Consider the following 20509-nt stretch of genomic DNA (forward strand, 5'->3'; position numbering starts at 1 on the left):
GGAAGCTTTCTGCTTCATTTACAATTTACTCATTTTTCTGTTCCTGAAATACTCATTCAAGAGGAGAATTTCTCACGTCTCGCTTCACGGTGTCAATATCGCGCCATCTAGGTCTAGTATAGACGCTGACGGGATCTCATTCCACTCGAGGATTCCAGTGTTATTCTTAAGACCACTTCCGCTCTACACCTAGGTACGGAATTTATACAGCGCTCCAACCTTAGGCAGGTAAACAGAGAAGTTCTGCTAAATTTAGGTACTGACTATTTTGATACACATACTCACCACCAAAGGAGTGGTTGGAGTCTCAACGCTTCGTTTGAGATCACGATGAGCTTACTCAGAGCTCAGGTTGTAGAGGCACGTCACAAAACGAAAGGGGGTTTGATATGTGTAGGGATGTGGGACGGAAGATGAGTATGATTGCGTGCTCAGATGGATGTTCTTTTATTCTGCGTATACACAGCTCCTGTTTGGTTCAGTGCACCCAGTGAGACCATCGGATAGATCATGGGAAGGACCCTCATTGAAAGGATAATCGGATGGAAAAGTCCATCAAAAAGAGGGCTCTCCATACATGTACTAATCGTAGACCCAAGCACCGGTGTCGAACTGTATGACTAAACGTAGAGTATGTCCACACTCAGTGCTCTCGCCGGCTGTCGTAGTCTGCCTCGAGTCTCGCAAGTTCAGACCAGAGGTGTCTTTAATTTAGTGACCGCCAACTACCATGCTTTGAGCTACACTAAGGTTGGTGTCTCGAGACCGGACGAAAGTGAATAACTGTACACTGGCAAGATAACCTCGAATACCACACTGTGATCAGCGATACGTCTCGGAACTCCGTGGAATCATGGGCTTGAGCATTTATATTCAGCATCTCATTCATCTCTTCTAGTGCAGTCGTTGGGAACAAAGTTGGGTATAAGAAAGCCTGTGTAGGTGCTCGGCTTGAGCAGAGTCGAGTCAATTGTATGACACTGCAGCCGAGACAGGCCTCGGCGAGTCGGCAGGCGCGACGCCACGAAAGACAATTATATAGTATTCAGTGACACGGAAATCAGTCCTGAAGAAGGATGATCTCTGTTTTGAGGTCATTTGGTCAGCAAGGCACATCAAATTTGGTCTTATTTCACGAGAAAGATGGGCACATGACTCGGAGTACAAATACACGTCAGAATGGACATGGATCGACTTACCAGTCAAAAATTCCTCAAAGCTCACGGTGATGTACCCATCACGGTCCTCGTCATACCGCTTGAACACGTCCGTCATCCGTTTCAGACTGATACACGCTTGCACAAAGAGATCGAAGCTCATTCCGTTCAGGGCTTGGTTAGGAGCAACCCGAGGAGGTCCATTGACCTGCTTGGCCTTGCTCTCAAATGCGCGGAAAAGCACAGAGACGAACTTGGTCGTCAGACGGTACCCAAACGCGACCAGCGCATTCTCAAACTCTTTCAGACTGATGCGTCCACTGCGGTCTTCGTCAAATCGATCAAAGAGCTCACGCCAGGCCGCGAGATATTTCCAGAGCGACACAAACTCGTCGAAGCTGATCGTGCCATTGCCGTCCCGATCAAACATGCGAATCATCATCTTGACAGTGCGCGGGTGGAAGGAAGTGTAGTCTCCGTTGACCAGGGCAGAGCCAAGCTCATGCTCTGTGAGCGAGCCAGTATGCGAGGTGTTTGCGGCGCGGAAGAGCGGGAATAATTGCTGCGGATCATCGCTCGGCGCAGTGAGAGGGGGATGCGGCGACTGTGGAGGGCGTGAAGCAGGAGGGGGTCGATTGCGCTGAGGCTGAGATGGAGGCGGCCCGAAGCCATAGTTGGGAGGAGGTGGTGAGGGATGCAATGGATGAGGCCGAGCTTGCCCTAGAGGTGGGGGATGTCCATCTGCGACTGAAGGCCGGTGGCTGTAAGAGTGCTGCTGCGGGGGGTTTGAGCCAAGTGGGCGAGCCGGCGGGGGGCTGCTCGAGGATTTTTGTACTTGTGGTCGAGATGGAAGTGGTTTTTGATTCATCGCACCATGGCTTGGATTTCCGGACATTTGCAGATTCCCAAGCATCTGCGCGACCTGTGAATCGTTGGTGTTAGCCCATGGCTTCCATACACAATGCTGAAACAGGCAGCAGCATTCACAACATCTCCAGGGAAATCTGACCTGTTCTGGCTCCGCGTGCCTATAGACGTCAAAACATGAAACGTTAGATGGATTTGTATCCTGAATCATATCGTTGGTTCAAGGGCCTTACGCTGGTAGCGCATCGGGGTTGTAGCTCTTGTTGTACGCCATGATGGCCACAGCACTGACGCAATGATGGCGGGGACGGGCACGAGCTATGACCACGAATTGGCTGGTTTCGTCGCAATTCAAGAAGGAGGTGCTCAATATCCTCACACAATTAAGTTTCAAGGGTGAGTAGGCCGGGTGTCAGGATCAGACCAGAGACAGGATAAGTGAGCAAGGGTTGAGACAGTTGAAAAGGAGCAGAGGACTGAGGATTCCTCGCATTCGCGCCGAAGCGGAGCCGTGGGGCTTAGGGCGACTTTTTGGCTTTTGTTTCTTCGCCCGAGTCCGAGCAGGCGGCCCGCTGAGGCAACTTCATGCGGGTAACTCGGAGTACCTCTGCCAAGACGAGGTTGTTGATCTCAGTGTATCCAAAAGAAGTGATCGCGTCGCATTCATCCAAAGATGGTCAAGATGACACTCAACCGATCATTTTCCACTTGCTTATTAATCTCTTTTGTCAGAACTCTCCTTTTCCCATGTCATCGATGGATTCCACACCCGCTGCTCCTTGGGATGGTACCGGAACAGTGACCCCAGTTTCTTCCCCTAGCAGGATCGCCATCACCAATCATGAACCTCTGGGTCCTGACCCGCGTCCATTCACCCAGTTAGCCTCCTTATCCCCGAGATGTTTCTTTGAAGGATTTTGGTACGCTCGGAGTAACTGCCAGAGGGCAGCTGCACCGTCATCTTCAGCGCTTTGCTTGCGAGCTCATGGCATCTGTAAGGCCTTTTGTAGAGCTCGTTTTATCAAAGGGCAACGCCGCAAGGCCAGTTGGGGTCCATCTGCCCTACCCTGAAGCGAGTACATGACACACACGGCATTGGGAAGGTGAACTGATGGGGTCTCCAAGCTAAAGCCGAGATCCACTCTTACGGGGGACCCTCCACGTGCGTGAACGTACGCGTGCGCGTATTCGTATTAGCTGAGCATCTTGTTGCTAAATAGTTCGCTGGGTGATCTCTCGAACTTCTACGGCTTCCTGCTCCAAGAGCAATGAGATTTCCCTCCAAGCCTTGGCTCGAAACGCCTCTCCTTCTTCTTTAGTCGTCAATGCTTGTGACTCACTAGAAGGCAACTGTCAGATTTTTCCTTCCTTCGCTCTCCGACCGATTCCCCAAAGCGAAACACTTACTCCAGATACCCATCATTTCGCCAACACTTGCCCTGCGCCTCTGCGCCTTGCAATACACCCGTCACCAACAAGCGACTACCCTGCTCAGTCGTTCGCGCAAAAAGCCTGTACATGATCCATACCAACCATCGCTCATAGAAACGATCGTACTGTCGGCCAAGCGACGATCGACAGAGACCAGGACTGATAGTGTTCACTATGACAGGCAGGGTTCCATTCTCCTCGCGGACCAGCCCTGCCAGGGTCTTCATCATGTATTCCAAGAGCAATTTGGATACCCCGTATTGTCGTGGGCCATGAAACCTCTCTGGCGAGTTCAGATACTCCAGCAGTGGACCGTCGGTCTGCAAGCTGTCGGCCTTGACTTGTGCAAATTGCTGGCTCGAGACCACCGCCAGATGGGTTGGATTGGTCTCAGTTGAGCTCTCCCTGAGCTTGGGCAGAAGTAGGAAAGCCAGTAACGTCGTCGACAACGTGTTGACCTGCAACGTCTCTTCCCAGTGCTCGGGCGATTGTGCATACTCACGATTCCACAGTCCGGCGTTGAGTAACGCCATGTCCAGGCGTTTCAATTCACTATTTGCGCGACTTGCGAAATGCTTCACACTTTGAAAACTGCTCATCTCAAGCTCCCAGACTTGCACGACATTGGGTCGATTGGTTCGTGTCTCAAGCTCTTGCTTGACCTGATGACCGCGCTCCATATTGCGAGTTCCAATGATCAGAGAGTCCACGCCAAGGTTGAGAAACTTGATAGCAGCTTCAAAACCCAGCCCAGAAGTTGCACCAGTCAACAGCACGGTCTTGCCGGCGAAGGAGGTGAGAGGGTCTGCAGGTGGCGTGTATTGCATTTTCAATAATCGCCAAAGACCCGCCATCTTGAAGTCGTCAATCAGCAATGATCGATCAAAGTACGGTCGGAATGTCTTATGCGGAACGTGAATCCAATGCCGGGGGCTCTCTTTGCCGATTGTCGTTGTGTGATGTGCCAAGATCGTATCGCGTGCCATCAAAGCCTCCGTTGTCATTTCCGGGAGCGCAACCTTAATACAGCCTTAATTTTGCTTAGTCATCCCCGACTGTCCGCGGGCACTTACCGGGCAGGGCTAGTTATCCATGGATGGTTACGGGTAGTAGTAACTAGCAAGTCTACTAGGTACTTACTTAGTAGTAGTAGTAGTAGTAGTAGTAGTAGTAGTAGTAGTAGTAGTAGTAGTAGTAGTAGTAGTAGTAGTAGTAGTAGTTGGACGACAAGTGCCCCATCGGGCAGTACATCACTACATGCATATATCGTATTTGTGGAGGTTTGGGTACAAGCCGTGCAAGTTGGAGGAAAGTAAGGAGAGGGGTGGCCTCGATGGAAAATCACAAGACCATGCCGGAAACTCCGAAGATGCTGAAAGAGGAATTAAGACCGGCATAAGATTCCTCGATGGGTGCAGAGTATAAAAAGCTCCGGCTTCCTCGAGTCGCTGCTGCGAGTCGTTATGGCGAGTCGTTGTGGCCATAGTTGTTCCCCGTGCACACATCGCGCCACGGGCACCCGTCATCCCGTTCTTTTCACGAATGTCTATCCACAAGTGCAAACACAATTGATGTCCGTATTGGACACCACTAGAGGTAGATAGTGGTTCGCCAGAAGCTGAGGGAGATATGGCTGGCGGTGGACTGATATATAGGAGGTCTGAGCCCTGGCAATGACTCGCAATAGTCGCTGATCTGGCGGCGACAGCCCATCGGCGCCCGAGGAATAAACTCGGCCGCGATAAGACTTGGCTTTTTGGTCTACCCGGCGTATTGCTGGTGCGATATGGCACCGGATGCATGGTCGCATTGCCTTGTTGATAAGGTGGGCTGGCCTAACGGGGGGCCTAGTAGGGACCTTGTCCTCCAGGCAACGCACAGTGATAGTCGACAAGACCTGCACTCTGAAAGAGACATTGATGTTTCCCATCAAAGATCCCGATAATTGTCAATCTGGACTGGCCAGTCCGCTCATGCTGAGCGGATGATCTTATGTTTCGAACGCAATCAGTAATCAAATGGGACGAGTTCTGTCGACTGCCAACTAGCTGTGCATCGCCTCCATCCTTATCAGATCCACCATCAGCGAACCCATCGCATGGAGACGGATACTGACGGTAAAAGGTATCACGTCTTACTTTCCTTATCTTGCCTGCTTGGCCCATGGATGAGGTACTGTAGGTACTAGGTAGTAGGTACTAGGTAGTAGGTACTAGGTAGTAGGTACTAGGTAGTCGTGGAATTCAGGTCCTTGTGCTTGTTATTATGCTTTTGGTTGAAATTTTCCCTCATGTCAGATCCATTCAATTCGGTCTTCAGTCGAAGGTTTCTATGTCAACGTGATGACCCATCACATCCCTCGTCATTCCACGACAAGAATCATTCGGTTTCATGGATGATAAAGTCGCCCAGTTACTTTGGCTCTGTATGTATCCCGAAGAGGAGGGGCACGCCAACAGAGTTTGCCAACATGGAGCTTAAACTAGTCAGAACTTTGTTTTTGCTTCCCGAAAAGGACATGTGGGCCGCCCGCTAACAAACAGCGACCACATGAGGCACAGAGTCCAAGAGTACAGTTAATAACTAGGTATAGACTCTACAAAGTGAGGTTGTTTTACCCTTCAACTTAGGCTTTCTTTCCCACTGACTTGCACATTATTAAATCATGCCCTAATCCACTCACGCCAAGGCCATAAGCACAAGGTCGGTCGGCCTTCGTCCGGTGTCACCCTTATACAGTGTCCGACACGGGTACTTATGAAACTTAGCCCAATGAAGAACCTCTTTTACCGGACCTTAGCCCCCGGCCAAAGTGACACGAACGTTCGCTAACGCCTGGAGAATGAGACATTGAGCTGTAGGGGGGCCGAGGGGTGGCGTCCAATAGATAAAGGTTGTCTTGCATAACGTCTTGCATGAGTTGATAGCCGAGGACGGCTCCCACTTATCTCTCGGGGAAAAAGGGACGTTACATTGCTTCTGGAGCTAACAAGCGCGTGGCGCAGGTCGCGGGATCACAGAATTCTTGGAAAGAAAGCATGTGGCTTGAGACTGGAGGGGGAGCTTGCAGGGGGCATTCTGAGGTTCGGGTTGATGGACCTGTTGGTCAAGGGGTGAAATTAAAGTAGATGGGCAATCTCGGCAGAGTTGTCTCGGAGAGGTCCGAGATATCAACTTCAAGATCATCTGGATCCGGGGTGAGTATTGCTGGCCGTGACAAGAAAGACAATCGACCGATTCGGTACGACCGCCGGGTAAATGGCGCTGTCGAGTTCAGACAAGGCAACATGGATGGAAAGGTCAGACAGACCAAGGGAGCTTGTGAATGATTGATAATGTAGCCGACAGAGATAGCGTCTACCGGGCACGTCTCGGTACTCTGTAGTTTGGACAGTCCCAGCGCTCGCCAAGGTCCCCAGGATGAAGGCTTTTGCGCCTTCCGCCTAGCGCATGCCATACACCAGGGAGAAGGAGGGATTTGAATCAACGACATGACCAATGAATGTCCCAATCGCACTCCAAATCCACGGACATCGTACGGATCGCCCGTCGGGGTTTCATACTTCAACCCAAACCCTTTCAGCCTGCCTAATCGCAATCCAGGATGGCGTGATCTTGGCACAGAGGGCGTGGTCCAAGATAGCGACTCGCCTCGTGCCAACCTTCAACCTTCAAACAAGCCAAGAGCACGGCGGACGTAGAAATCCAACTGGGGATTCTTTTCCGCTGAAGGGGCACGAGACATTCGGTCTTCCACGTACTGTGAGACCATATCATCCCTACCAAAAATGACTGTCTCCAGTACGTCTTTCGACCTGGGTCGAGTTCGTTTCCATGCACATCCACGTGTTCTGGCACGTTCTGAGCTTCCAGCTCAGTACACGGCCACATGCCGTTCTGAGTATCTCGAAACATCCAGTTCGGGCCATCGGCAAGCCCAACGGTCCAGGACAGCCGTCAACAGGGCCCACTCTTCCAAATTGGTCCGATAAAGTAAGGCTTAGGGTGTACTGCATAGTATGAGCAGACTGCAGACTGTAGAGTGGTACAGTAGAAATACTGAGCCTGCCAAACTGCGTCTGCATGGACCTTGTGTCTTTGTAGTGTACGATTCCCATCACCCGTCTGCCTCAAGACACACTCCATCCATGTCGACCTCTGTTGAATCAAGGCAAGATGCAAAGCTGGAAAGTGCTTCCACCGTGCGATACTTGCTGGTCGTGAGTATTGGGTAGAGATAACACCATCGGAGGCCTCAAATGGCCCATGCTCGCGCTAGTGCTAGTCTTATTAGCTCTTGGTCCAGATGTAAGCCGTGGAATGATTGCCCCTCCCAAAGATCGCCACCAAACTACACTGGGTTGGATCGTGGAATACATGGAAAATAGCCACGATGAGTCCGGGATGGTCTCTCTCGGGTCCTCGGTTGTGTCACAAGGCATGAGGGGGAGACGTGCTCGCCATGCGACGTGGTGGTACCGTCCCTCGATGTAAAGCCGGGCTCATAAAAGGAAGGGCAGAATCTCGCCTCTCACCCTTGATCTTTCCTCCCCTTCCCCATCCCACCTGCGTAGAACGACTGACTGCACTCATCAGCCTTACAACGCATTTTCAAAAAGCGAATTCTCCGGCATCATGGCATATTCCATTGGGCCTGATGGCCCGGCGGAAAAGGATCACGCCGCAAGTGACTCGCAGGAAAATCTCGGCGAGAAAGGAACCGTCACCGTGTTGCCGGACAAGTTTGAGGACGACGGCATCAAGCGTGGCAATTACGGTGTTGAGTCAGACCGTGAAAGCGCCGAGGTGGTGATCGTGACTGGCGCAGATGCAGCTCTACATCTGCTGCCGCTTCGTGATGATTTCGATCGTGCCTTGACCTTCCGGAGCATGGTTCTCGCTACCGGTCTCTCGTGTTTCTCGGCGGTTATGTACCAAATCTATCAGGTAAGGTGATGGCCGTGTGTTGGAGCTACTGCGCATCTTTCATCGGGGCGTCCGTCCCTTGACTCTGCATTGCTGACCCTCTTCCTCGATGTGGGTTCTAGTTCAAACCCACTCAAATTACCATCCAAGGAACGTTCATTGTCCTCATTGCCTACTTCGCGGGTAACGCCTGGGCATACCTCTTGCCCCGCGGTGAGCAAGTTGAAGCACGTTGGAGAAGCCGTGGGGGACAAGGCAGCTTGCCACTGTATGTCAAGCTTGCCAAGTTCTTCAACAACGGCGAATGGTCTCTGAAGGAGCATGCCATTTGCTCCATCACCGCTACATCTGCCTCCAATGCGGCCATTACCTGTTCAGTCTTCGCCGCGCAGGATCTCTTCTACGACATGCCCTTGCGACCCGCGCAGGTCATCCTCAGTGTTATCTCCGTGGGTCTGTTTGGTTATGGTCTGGCTGGTTTGATGCGTCCAATTGCCGTTTGGCACACCGAAGCCGTTTACTGGAGCACTCTTCCTACCGTCAAGAGTCTGCAAGCCCTGCACTGGCAGGAGGTGAGGAACTCGAAGCCCCTCCGAGTCTTCTGGTATGCGTTTGGAGGCATGGCGCTCTGGGAGATTCTCCCTGCCTATGTCTTTCCCTGGCTGAATTCTATCTCAATTCCGGTATGTCATTATTCTGAGGGACTGATGGTATAACTGACCGAGTTGATCATGAATTCTCACACCCCTGCCTGTTAGTGCTTAGCATCCCAAAAAGCGACTGGCGAGACTGCTAGCATTCTGACGACCATTTTCGGAGGGGCCACCAACAACGAAGGGCTTGGATTCTTCTCCCTCAGCTTGGATTGGCAATACGTGCGTTCCCGTTCATACCCTGAGGTTCAGACATCATCCGCTGCACCCAGACTGACTGGGTTTCCAGATCACCTCTTTCCAAACATCGCTTCCTCTCAAACTCCAATTTCATCAATTTGCCGGTCTCGTGACATGCTCCTTCATCATGCTTGGGATCTACTATGGCAACGCGTGGGGCTCCAAATCGCTTCCCTTCATGTCCACAAGACTTTTGAACGACGAAGGCAAGGCATATCCTTTGACGAAGATCTTCCCCGGCGGTCAACTCGACGAATCTGCGCTGGCCAAGTATGGCATCCCGAGACTGACAGGCGCCTTTGCTTTTGCAATGTTCATGGCCAACGCTGCGGTGAGTATTTCCAGATTTGTTCTTTTCCGGACGCGTGTCATGAACCTTTGGCTGAGCACATTTCTAGATCGGTGCTCTGATTGCACACTGCGCTCTTTTCTGGGGGAAAGATATCAAAAAGGCTTACTTCAGCGCCAAAGAGGGCCGTTCAGACGACCGTCATCACGAACATATGGCTGAACACTACAAGGAGGTCCCGTGGCTGTGGTATGCGGGTATCTTACTCGTCAGCTTCATTCTTGGCCTCATCGTCGTGCTGAAGGAGAATATCACGCTTCCGGCCTGGGCTTATGTTGTGTCTTTGCTTACGGGTATTGTGGTCTCACCTTTTGTAAGTGACCAATACATCAGAATGATCTTACAGGCCTCCTGTCAGAGTGAATCACTAACGCGCGAGGCGACTTCAGAGCACCATTTTGTTCTCCCGTTTCGGAAACGGTATCGCGACCAACAACCTGTCCAAGATGATTGCTGGTTTCATTCTGCCCGGTCGTCCCGTCGGAAACATGTACTTTGCTGCATGGTCCCACAACGTCATTAGCAACTGTGTCAACCTGGCGCAGGACTTGAAGATGGGTGAATATCGTGAGTCGCTCCGTATGCCCTTTTGCCGGCCAATCACCCAAAAAAGCAAGAACTGATGCTCTTCCCTCCAAATAGTCAAGGTACCACCGCGCGTAATGCTTGCTACTCAGCTCTACGGCACTATCCTCGGTGGTTTCATCAACTATGTGATGATGATCTCCATTATCTCAGGAAACCGCAACGAACTTGTCAACACCAACGGGAGCTCCTCCTGGAGTGGTGCGACCATTCAGGCGTTCAACACCAATGCCACGGCCTGGGCCTTGTCGGCTTATCTGTACAAGTCGGGAGGACGCTATGCTATTGTTCCCATTGGTATTGCCATTGGCGCTGCAGTCGTCGTTCTTCACCGTCTGATCGTCAAGGTTTGTTTCTTCCAACCACAGCGGTATCAGCGCTTCGTTCACACTGACACTTTCATATTCAGTTTGTCCCCAAGATTGGCCGCTTCGACCTCAACGAGCTCAATCTGCCCCAGTTCATCCAGTACGCCGGTTACATTCCCTACAATCAGAGTCAGACCTGCGTGCTTATGAGCTGGACAATTGCCGGGTTCTACGTGCAGTACTACCTGCGCAACTACCGTCCCCGCATCTTCAAGGACTACTCGTACCTGGTTACCGGTGCCTTTGATGGTGCCAGTCTCACGGTGTTGTTCATTCTCTCTTTTGCGGTCTTTGGTGCCGGTGGAAAGCAATACCCATTCCCCTTGTGGTGGGGCAATAACCAGGACGGGACCCTTGACTGGTGTCCCTCTGAGTAAGTGTTGTTGAGACTGAAACGATGTCACTTTTCTTCCGAAGGGGAAGGGTTGGGCTATTTCATAGTTGTTTACCTACTAGGAGCAAAACCTGTTATGGTCAGCAATTGCGTTTTCAGGTCCCAAAGCCCCGACGGTTTGAGTGACCGATATGACCTTGATGTCAATCCCGTCTTAATGATACGAATACGAATGATTGCTATGAACTTTGCTGCGTTACCACGGATGTAGTTCGGGTAGTACAACTGTACACGGAAGATTTACAACGAACGAGAGTCACCACTCAGAGTAGAGACTCGGCACTGGTCACAAACATATTCCTTCGAGATCAGTTGCAAGGTAACAGTAAAGGAACATGTACGCACGGTCCAGATATCATGCATAACTAAAAAGGGAAACAGAATTCACAGATGACAGACCGTGGGTACTGACAACCACTTCCTCGTCCGCGTGCAAGATGCAAACCAGTTGATGTCCTCGTCCTCGTCCTATGCGTCTACCGTTCCTCCTTCAACCTCTTCGACACGTTTATTAGACGTTTGACTCGGAGATTAAAAGCCCTTGTTCCATACTCCAGTGGTTCATTCACCTCTCTGTGTGCGCTGTCATTATCTGCTCCGGTCTCCGGTTCAAGACTCCCTAGATTCTCCTTCAACATGCAACAAAAGTCTTTATCCGAGATATCATGTCACAATGGAACCTGGAGGGGTTCCAACGCGGACGCACCAAGTTCCCCAGTTCTACCCAGGGCACTCCAACTTACATGGGATTACTTTCCGATCGACTCTGGTCTAGCCATCGACTTTGGAGAATCGATATCGAACCCCTCCCCACTGGACGAGATCTGTTGGAAAGAACCTCGGGGATCGACATGAATAACTTGGGATTCGAGATTCGAGCACGGGGTAGGTTCAAATCCGGATTCTGGGGTGTGAATCAAGAAGACCTGGTCGGTGGGATGTGTTTTGCTGAATGTTGGTCTGAGTACCGGTCTGGATCTAACAAAGTCGCACGGGGATTTCTTCGAAGATGCCTTGTCGTGCCATCTACGTTCCATGAACACTGTGTTATAAGAATCAAAAGGTCACAAAAACCACGTCACTCGAGTACAGCAGGTCTGACGGTGCTCTCGATTCACCGAAGCAATTCACCTTTCATGGTTTGGGATCCAGATAGGGATATGTACAAGTGATCCGCTGGTTAGACCAAGTAAGGTATGATGGCCCATTGTCAATGCCAGTGGAGCATCCTTTGCTCGTTATCCAAGGTTCGTATTCACACTGCAATTCATATGACTTACACTTCAAGTCACGGGTCATGGCCGAGAGCTCGTGACCCACCACTCCTTTTCAAAACCCCACAAATTCCTTACTCCAAAGCCTTGAGGATCTTCTTCAGCGCAAGATCCAAATAATCCCTCGGCTGCGTGAACACCAGTCTAAACCACCCGTCCTTCTCCGACCCAAACAGCGTTCCATCAGACAGAAACACCCTCTCGCGCAACAAATTCTGCATGACCTTCTGGTTGACCACTTCCTCGGCGGAGAAATCCGCATGAAGCTCGCGGTACCTCCGGCCGAGATTGACCCATAGGAAGAAGGCGGCGTTGACGCCCGGTGCGTATTCGATCTGGTTGTCCTTGAAGAAGGTGGCTGCGTATGCGTATGACTCGGCGAGTCTCTTTCGGTTCTCCTGGACGTACTCGTCTGTGAAGGCGTCGTCCATCAACATGTTGCCGACTAGGTGGTCTGTGATTCCCGAGGCATATGAATACAGAGAGGTGGCTTTGATAGCGCCCAGGACCTCGGGGTTGGATTGGGAAATAATCACTCCCAGACGGATCCCGTTTGCGCCAAAGTCCTTGCTCATTCCCCAAAGTCCATGGACCAGACTCGGGTCGATAATCCCGTCCCGATTGATCGACAGCACGGATTCGAAGTCCACAGGCGCGGGTGCTTCATCCACGGTGTTCGCAAAGACAGACAGCGCGTAGATCTCGTCGCTGACCAGGTGGATCCGATACTTCTGACACAGTCGCATCAATTCAATCAACACCTTGCGCGGATAGCATCGGCCCAGCGGATTGTGTGGATGACACAGCATCAACGCCCGGACGGGTTTCCCCGACGACCGTTGAAAAGCCAACAGGGCCTCCTCGTACTTGGATACCGCCTCCTCGCTGAACGGATCCACGTCGCCAAACTCGACCGTCACCACCGCCGCGCCCGGTCGCGACGACATATCCGGGATAAAAGTCCCGTAGAACGGCCGACCCAGCAGGATCCCCTCTCCGGGATCAGTCAACACCCACGAGACGTGCTCGATGGCCGACGAGCACCCGTTCGTCACGACCATGTGCTCCGCGTCCAACGGTGTGGCTGGGTTCAAGTGCCGGTTGAGGAAATGGGCAATGGAGCGGCGCAGCTTGGTCGAGCCATGCCCACCATCATTGTAGGTCAAATATTCGACGGGTAAGTCCAGCTTCTGCTTCAGATATTGTTGAAGTTCGGGATGCATGAGAGCATTTTCGGCCACGCCGACATTCAGGTAGCCATTGGGGTTTGTGGCCGAGTATGTATCGACCATGACCTCCCACTGGATGCGGGAGGCCATCTCGCTAGAGGCGTGTTGAGCGCGCTCGGAAATCGTCATAGCTGCGGTTTCTTTTCTTTGTTGACCGGGGGGTTTCTTGTTCTGAAAACTTCGGTCTGGATCCTGGGGTGGATTTTTTTTTTTTTTTGGATTCTTGTAGCTTTTATCAAATTCTCATGGCTTGTACTTTGCTAGGGTCAACAAGATCATGTTCCTCGGGTCTTCAGGCCACCCCTCCGCCTTGGGGTTCCCTTCCCCACTCCCGTCGAGATACGAAAAGGTGTTTGTCAGCTTGGAACTGGTGGAACTGGAACGGGCTCCATTTGGAGACCCGAGGAAGCCGCCGGGATGCCACTCGGGGTTCCAATTTGGGGCCCTGCGTCTGGAGCCTGGCAAGACTGTGATTAGCAGAACCGGATCTGGAGGAGAGGTGCTTCTCAATCAGACAGCGCTAGATATTACAGTCAAGGATACTTGACTTATGCAGCTACCTCCTGGATGCTTGCGTGGATCGGGTCGCAGATTTCGCATGCACTGTACGCCATGCTGGAAGCGTATACAGCACGGTCTATTAATCAAGTCTTGCCACAGTATAGCTATGAGCTACGACTGACCCACTCGAATGACTACCCTAGTTCCTTCTCAATCTACGAGCATGACTTGAACATTTCATATTTCGTCCCGATTGTCTTGATCATCATTATCAAACAATTTGGCATCCTCCTCACATCATGCTCTGACTCTTCATGTCTCTCTCATAAACTCTTAAGCACCAAAAGCCTGCTCCTGCTTGGCACCCGGCACCGCCCCAAGATACGACGGACGATCCTTGACATAGAACTCGACATCGACCTTGCCGTTCAGATTGGCCGCGCCGCCGTCCAAAGTCCCAGCTTTGATGACGGTGTTGTCGGGCATCACCTCCAGCTCGGTGTACAAACTGGAGCCGCACTTGCTGCAGAAGAAGTGCTTGTTGACTTTGCCGGAGTTGCCGATGGCGTCGTAGGAGGAGGGGGTTCCTGGGGTGGGAGGAAGAGAGAGGATGGATGTTAGGAATTGAAAGCGCATATAATTGAATAGAGTTTTTAGAGGGGTTTGGAAGGGTGGGAGGTTTTCCATTTGGCTTACCCTTGGTGACTTTGAAGGAAGAGCGGGGAACAACGGCGTTGGAGGTGAAAGCACCGCCGGTCCACTGGTCATTGGGTCAGTAATGGTCGATTGTTGATGGATAGCTTCAACTGTGCCCGATTGGGAAAGCGGACAGTCGAAGCGATTTCCCGGGGCAGAAACACACCTTTTGGCAGTCGGTGCAGTGGCACAGAGCGCTCAGGTACTGGTCGGCTATGTGAGGGAGATATTCGATCAGCTTGCTCCGCTACATTTCCTCATCTGATCTCGACCGTGTGATCCGAAGAATACAGAGAGATGGGAGTTGGATAGTATGGGTGATGCTGGTGGTGCTGGGGGTGGTGGTACCTTCAGTAGAGTAAGCCACGCTTCCGCACATGCAGCTTCCAGTAAGAGTCATCTTGGCGATGTTTTTGTGTATTATTGGAGTATGGGTGCAATTGATGGGTGGGGGTTTCAAATGCGAGTAGGTATGGTGTACCCTGGAGGAATCAAAGTGAGATAATTGCCGACAAGAGGCGAAGAAGGAGTGTGGTATTTATAGGCAAAAACACCCAACGTCACCGACTCGACCTCCGCGTCTTTCTAACTTTACTCCTAAGTTCCCTCTTCCTTTGTCATCTCTCTCTCTCTCTCTGCCCGTGGCATGTTATTCTTTCTCGATTGACTGCAGTCCACAGTCCACACACTCTCTCCATTGTTCCGGCATCTTCTCGATCTCTTCGATCCTGCATCTTCCCCGCTTACAGAGGCAATTCCCCACTTCCCCTCCGCCCAATGCGGCAACCACCGGCCGATTTGACGAATTTCGGGAAACCCACAAGTCGCCGAGTTGGAGCAGTGAGAGCGGTTCACTAGTCACGACTAACTTGGGAGGTACGGTCAGACTACGGTCCGGCTTTCAGCTCAACACACTTGCCATTTGGCTTTGCGGCAATGACACAACCCTGCAGCTGCGAGAAATAAGCCGACGACATGGGGCGCGATAGGATGCATGCTCCTGCAGTACTTTTGAGCGTGGAATATTACACACTGGACAGTGGACACTGGACAGTACTACTGTCCACGGTGTTCAGTGCAGTTGCGCATGTCTCAAGTCAGCCCCTCGGTGTAGCCGAAAGCATTCATGGAATATTGTCATCCATGACGTGCATGGACAGGGAGGCTGATATAATGGTAATACTGCAATTGAGATGAGCGTATATACACAAGGCCCCCAACACCCCGGCACCCAACTTCGAAAATCTGGTGGCCAACAACACCGGTAGAGAAGACCGCAAAGGAGAATGTCAGAAGGAAAGTGCCCAGAGACCCACGATCAACGGTAACTAGTCATTCGGTGGTGGTAACCATACTCAGACTGGATTTCCGACTGGATTTTAGACGGGATTCGGTCAAGATTGCAAGGAAATAGGTAGCAAAGAAGGGATGATGATGGGTGCGGAAAAGTGAGAAAGAGGCTCCAATAAAAGCGAATGGCAGGGAAACAGTATGCCAACAATCCGACGGAACTGGGGAATCGGGTATAGAGAGCTGAAGATCAGGAATTCAACGAGGAGATCCAACACAAAGACAACAAACCACGGGGGACACAGAAGGGAAAAGAGTTTATGGGCGAAAACTAGAAAAAAACGACGGGGGATCATCAACCAGGATGTCCGTGACGGGGTTAAGAGGATCACAATCGATGCAATGTTCATCATTGCAGCACCGGTTCAGACTCAAATCATGTCTTTGGCTTTTTGTTCGCTCCGTCGGCAGAGCCAGCAGAGCCACCCCCATCCGGAGACTTTCGCTTTTTCTCTTGCTCATCTTCTCGAGAAAAGCTCGGCCCCGTCGGGATGGCGGGCGTGGGAAAAGTCAGTGGGCTCGGCAGCAGATTTGAGTCCGGGCCAGAGCGACCAAACCCCCATTCAGGGAAAAAGCTGGACGGTGACGGGAGCAGGTTGTCGGAGACAAAACGACTGGGTAGTGCAGATATGGGTGTTTCGATGTGGTTCGAGTTGTTGTTGTTGTTGTTGTTGCTGTTAGCGTTATTGTTGCTGCTGCTGCTGCTGCTGCTGCCATTTCCACCGCTGGTCCCACTGCCCGCAAAAGTGCCCTGGCCGGTGGATCCAGGCGGGGGTGGCCGGGCGAAGGGGTTAGGGGGCCCTTGGGCGCCGGCACTAAGGATGACGCCGGCAGACGGCGACGGGGGTGGGAGAACCACTCCTGCCGGGTGACTGTCCTTGGCCGGAGTCGCCGTCTTATTCCCAGCAGAGTCGCGGGAAGATGATTCGCCGGTTGCACTACCATGATCGGAGTGCTCGCTAGGAATCTGAACTTTGAGTTGCGGTCTCTTCGAAGGCAGTGCACCACTATTCGTACGGGACGGGGCCTTGATATCGACAGCGGCAGGCTTCGAGAGGGAGCGCTTCGGCTCCGGGGCAGAAATTGTGGCAATGGGCAAGTCATCTGGTGCACTCTCCGAGGGCAGCTGGGGCTTCAACATTTGATTGCCATGGGCCTGAGGGGGAGTCATAGAACCCGAACTGGCGCGCCAAAACCGAACCCCGATCGTCGATGGGAGTGAATATACTGCGGGACTGTGACTTGGACAATGGTCTTGGCTGAGGCGGTGACTGGCTACTCTCGCTTTTGACTGTGTTGACAGAGGCATCCTGGGCAGTCTCAACCACGGGGACGGTTCGTTCCGACTGGGGCTCCGGTGCAAATGCCGGGGGCAGCGACCCTCTATTTGGCTCCGAGATATAAGGCTGTGGAGGAATTTGCTGCACTGGCGCATGCGACGCAGGTGGCATACCCATCTGCTGCTGCACCACCATGTGGACATGCTGAAAATGGTGGGGTGCATGTGGGTGGTGAACGGGTGGACCATGAGGGTGTTGTGGATGCATCTGCGACGGGTTTGCAGGAGGAGCATTGGGCGGTTGGCCATATTGCGCGTACTGTGCAGGCCGGGCCTGGTTGACTGGCCCATGCACATTGGGATTGTATATGGACGGATTTGCCATGTAATATCCATTCTGGACCGTTGGCGGTGGTGGTGTTGGCGTTGCATGGCCCTGGGGCCCGAGATTGGAGCTGACGCGACGTACGTGGTTTCTGGATGTGGGACGGGAGGCTTGCGACTGAGGGGTGCCATTTCGAATCACCGGGAGGCCGTTATGTACGATCGGCGGAGAAGCAGATGGAGCGTGATTGATATGCTGGAAACCTGGTTGTTGCAGGTGCGACGCGACTGCGACTGCGACTGCGGCGTGAGGCTGCTGGACCTGCATCTCTTCGGGGGCCGGAGTCGTCTCATCCTCATCGTCGTCGTCACCTTCGCGCTTGCCAGAGAAGTCATCGGGTCCTTTGTGCTCATGGGGTGGGCCAAACTGAAGACAGAAAGATTGAAAGTCAGGGGGATCCATGTGCTTTTGGTTGCGACGACACAGTTAAAGACAGTCTTACGTATTGATAGCGACCGAGTGTTTCTTGCATGTCACATGAAGAATACTCGTACAGCTTCTTGTTCTGGCCAAATATAATCACCGCGACATCAACAGAGCAAAGAACGGCCAACTCATGGGCCTTCTTGAATAATCCGCCCTTTCGCTTGAGAAAGGTCCTGTGGTGGTACAGTCAGCGCTGCAATTTTCAGCCCCTCCAAGGTTGCAAGTGTCCCCAACAGGGACTGCGTCAAATCTTACACTGAACGATTTCGATCATCCTTGATTGCTTTGATCTCAATCTTCCTCCGACCCATGATCGGCAAGAGCTTCGCGCAACGGGCACGCGCGAGGTGATGTCAACCCCGAGGTCCCGGGGATGGGATTGTCTTGCCTCCTCTGAGACGCGTGTCTCACAGCTACCGGGGTAGTCGAGGCTGCGAGATCTTGTGTATCAAGATCTCAATAAGGATGTCTTCCTATGCGCACAGATATACGACGCGGAAATATGAATGGCAGAACTGGTTTACTAGGTGTTGCTCGTGCCGCACGGGGGAGGGTCCGCAGAGTGGCCGTGGCGACCCCGTAGAGGAGAAATCTGACAAGCTTCGCAGATAAGATTAATCTGGTTGTCGCTGATCAGTTCGCGATGGTATAGACACTTCTATGGGAGACCGAGTTGGCCGAAGAGGTGCTAGATTTGATGGGGCCACAAAGCCGCGGCACCTAATCGTGGAGTCTATAGAGACGGAGGGGCTGATTGACGATGCAGAAAAAGGTTGATTCTAAAGATAGAATCACGTTCCCTTTGAGGGGAAGTTGAAGAACGGCCGACGGGCGGACATCGGATTAGGTCATCATCGGATGCCTGAGGTTTCACAGGCTATTAATACCCACCCGCTGGTTCGGCACATCCCGTCACACGCGACTTTCAGCCACGGTGCAGTCACATCGTGTGATGAACACCCGGAGGCTTTGGTCGGCGCATTGCGGCGAATGGATGTCGGTTCGTATGGCAGTTTGATCGTAGCTTGCAATGCAAACATGCCAAGAAGGAAGCAGGAGAAACTCGGAGGGGAGACTTCGTCACCGACCCTGTTCGTGACCGTGGCCTTCCTTCCTCTGATCATGAGAATTGACTCGGCACATTCTACTTCCCACTCACCACCTACGAAGAGAGCACACTTGCTATGTCATTCATGTTGAGAGTATATAGAACCGACCAGCTCGAAATTCGGAAACACTGACCACAAGGGGACTAAGTATTTTCATGCTCTAGTGAGTCGTGACTACTACTATCGGCCTAGATTGAGCCTCCTCGGGCTAATGTTGACCCGTAGGCCCTAGTGCTATCTCTATGCAAGGTCGAGACTGACTAGGTGGGCGGTAACTGCATCAACATTGACTGTCGAGACCAAGTCCTCAGATCCCGATGTACCAGTGCATCATGATACAGGACGGTGCCTTTTCGGCAGCTTGTCATGAAGGTCTCCACGGCGGTTTGGAATCATGTCGCTGATACATCAATGGTCGCAAAACAAGTAGGCTGAACGGGCGAGAGCTCACGGAGATTGCCAACCCTACAGGGAGCCCGAAGCGTTGCTCGTCACCTTGAGGACTTGTACTGATGAGCCTAATGGCTTGGTATGTACAGGAATAGTGGCCCGATTTCTGGCTTCGTAGCCCAGTACAGTTGACTATAAAGTCCATCAGAGATCTTTCAAGCGTGACCACCCAAATCTGTGCGCGTCGAATGAATCGTCGCGATGGGGCGACCTTCTTGACTCCCGTCAATGTCTGTGTCTCGCGCCGACACCCCTGGATCCTCCATGGAATATGCTTAATTAGATTGTAGCGGGGCTCTTGGGGATGATGGGTCCCTGAAGGACCTTAGCTTAATGTATCAGACTATACAGTTATACAACGTTCAGTGGTGGAATGAAGCCTGTATCAAGGTTGCGATGACTGACTCTTTCTGCACATGACCATTGCAGAGACATGACGATGTATCATCCATGACCTTCTTTACCTTCAATTGTGTAGTACGTCGTTAGTACGTCGGGAGGTACCTTATGCCTACCTAACGATGATCCCGGTCGGACGCTAGCTTGACACTAGCTCATCCAACGCACTCGGAGCATCAGTGTACGTGTCGTTTCCGCTCACTGATTGGCCGTGACGTGGTCGACTGGTCACCTCTGCATGGGTTTGGAGTTTGAACTCGGCTGATGTGAGGTGGTCGGGCTGTATTTCCAACCCTTGAAGTAGCCCGATGACAGAGGACCGAGTCGGCAGAATGGAGAGTCAGGGACGCGACCAAGTACTGAGTGACAGTGTTCGAGTCCACAACCACACAAAGGCGGAGATGGACAAGAGATGAAAGATCACTGTAGAAGATCTACATA

The 20509-nt window shown here is 52.1% G+C and overlaps 6 protein-coding genes across 6 annotated transcripts; 1 reads left to right on the forward strand and 5 right to left on the reverse strand.

Annotated features, from left to right (window-relative positions):
* Positions 1–1060: 1060 nt before the first annotated feature.
* On the reverse strand, positions 1061–2298 carry N7539_007808 (EF-hand domain-containing protein; the record flags this gene model as incomplete). The annotated part of the gene is made up of 4 exons (XM_056937409.1): positions 1061–1083; positions 1200–2079; positions 2167–2185; positions 2258–2298. 4 exons carry the CDS (start codon positions 2296–2298, stop codon positions 1061–1063), a joined length of 963 nt encoding a protein of 320 aa, XP_056787274.1.
* Positions 2299–3236: 938 nt separating this feature from the next.
* Positions 3237–4459, reverse strand: N7539_007809 (putative short-chain dehydrogenase/reductase family protein; the record flags this gene model as incomplete). Its single annotated transcript, XM_056937410.1, has 2 exons — positions 3237–3363; positions 3432–4459. 2 exons carry the CDS (start codon positions 4457–4459, stop codon positions 3237–3239), a joined length of 1155 nt encoding a protein of 384 aa, XP_056787275.1.
* A 3631-nt stretch (positions 4460–8090) lies between these two features.
* On the forward strand, positions 8091–10953 carry N7539_007810 (OPT family oligopeptide transporter; the record flags this gene model as incomplete). Its single annotated transcript, XM_056937411.1, has 8 exons — positions 8091–8402; positions 8504–9064; positions 9140–9256; positions 9324–9605; positions 9673–9936; positions 10013–10190; positions 10266–10555; positions 10618–10953. 8 exons carry the CDS (start codon positions 8091–8093, stop codon positions 10951–10953), a joined length of 2340 nt encoding a protein of 779 aa, XP_056787276.1.
* A 1365-nt stretch (positions 10954–12318) lies between these two features.
* On the reverse strand, positions 12319–13602 carry N7539_007811 (putative aminotransferase; the record flags this gene model as incomplete). Its single annotated transcript, XM_056937412.1, has 1 exon — positions 12319–13602. The coding sequence occupies one exon, from the start codon at positions 13600–13602 to the stop codon at positions 12319–12321; it is 1284 nt and encodes a 427-aa protein (XP_056787277.1).
* Positions 13603–14307: 705 nt separating this feature from the next.
* N7539_007812 (GFA family protein) lies at positions 14308–15070 on the reverse strand (the record flags this gene model as incomplete). Its single annotated transcript, XM_056937413.1, has 4 exons — positions 14308–14561; positions 14671–14734; positions 14837–14883; positions 14962–15070. The coding sequence occupies 4 exons, from the start codon at positions 15068–15070 to the stop codon at positions 14308–14310; spliced, it is 474 nt and encodes a 157-aa protein (XP_056787278.1).
* Positions 15071–16396: 1326 nt separating this feature from the next.
* On the reverse strand, positions 16397–18421 carry rlmA (SRF-type transcription factor RlmA; the record flags this gene model as incomplete). The annotated part of the gene is made up of 4 exons (XM_056937414.1): positions 16397–17176; positions 17217–18050; positions 18127–18283; positions 18366–18421. 4 exons carry the CDS (start codon positions 18419–18421, stop codon positions 16397–16399), a joined length of 1827 nt encoding a protein of 608 aa, XP_056787279.1.
* Between the last annotated feature and the right edge of the window lie 2088 nt (positions 18422–20509).

This window comes from Penicillium diatomitis (assembly GCF_028827545.1).
Source record: "Penicillium diatomitis strain IBT 30728 chromosome Unknown utg000011l_segment0_segment0, whole genome shotgun sequence".
NCBI lineage: Eukaryota > Fungi > Ascomycota > Eurotiomycetes > Eurotiales > Aspergillaceae > Penicillium > Penicillium diatomitis.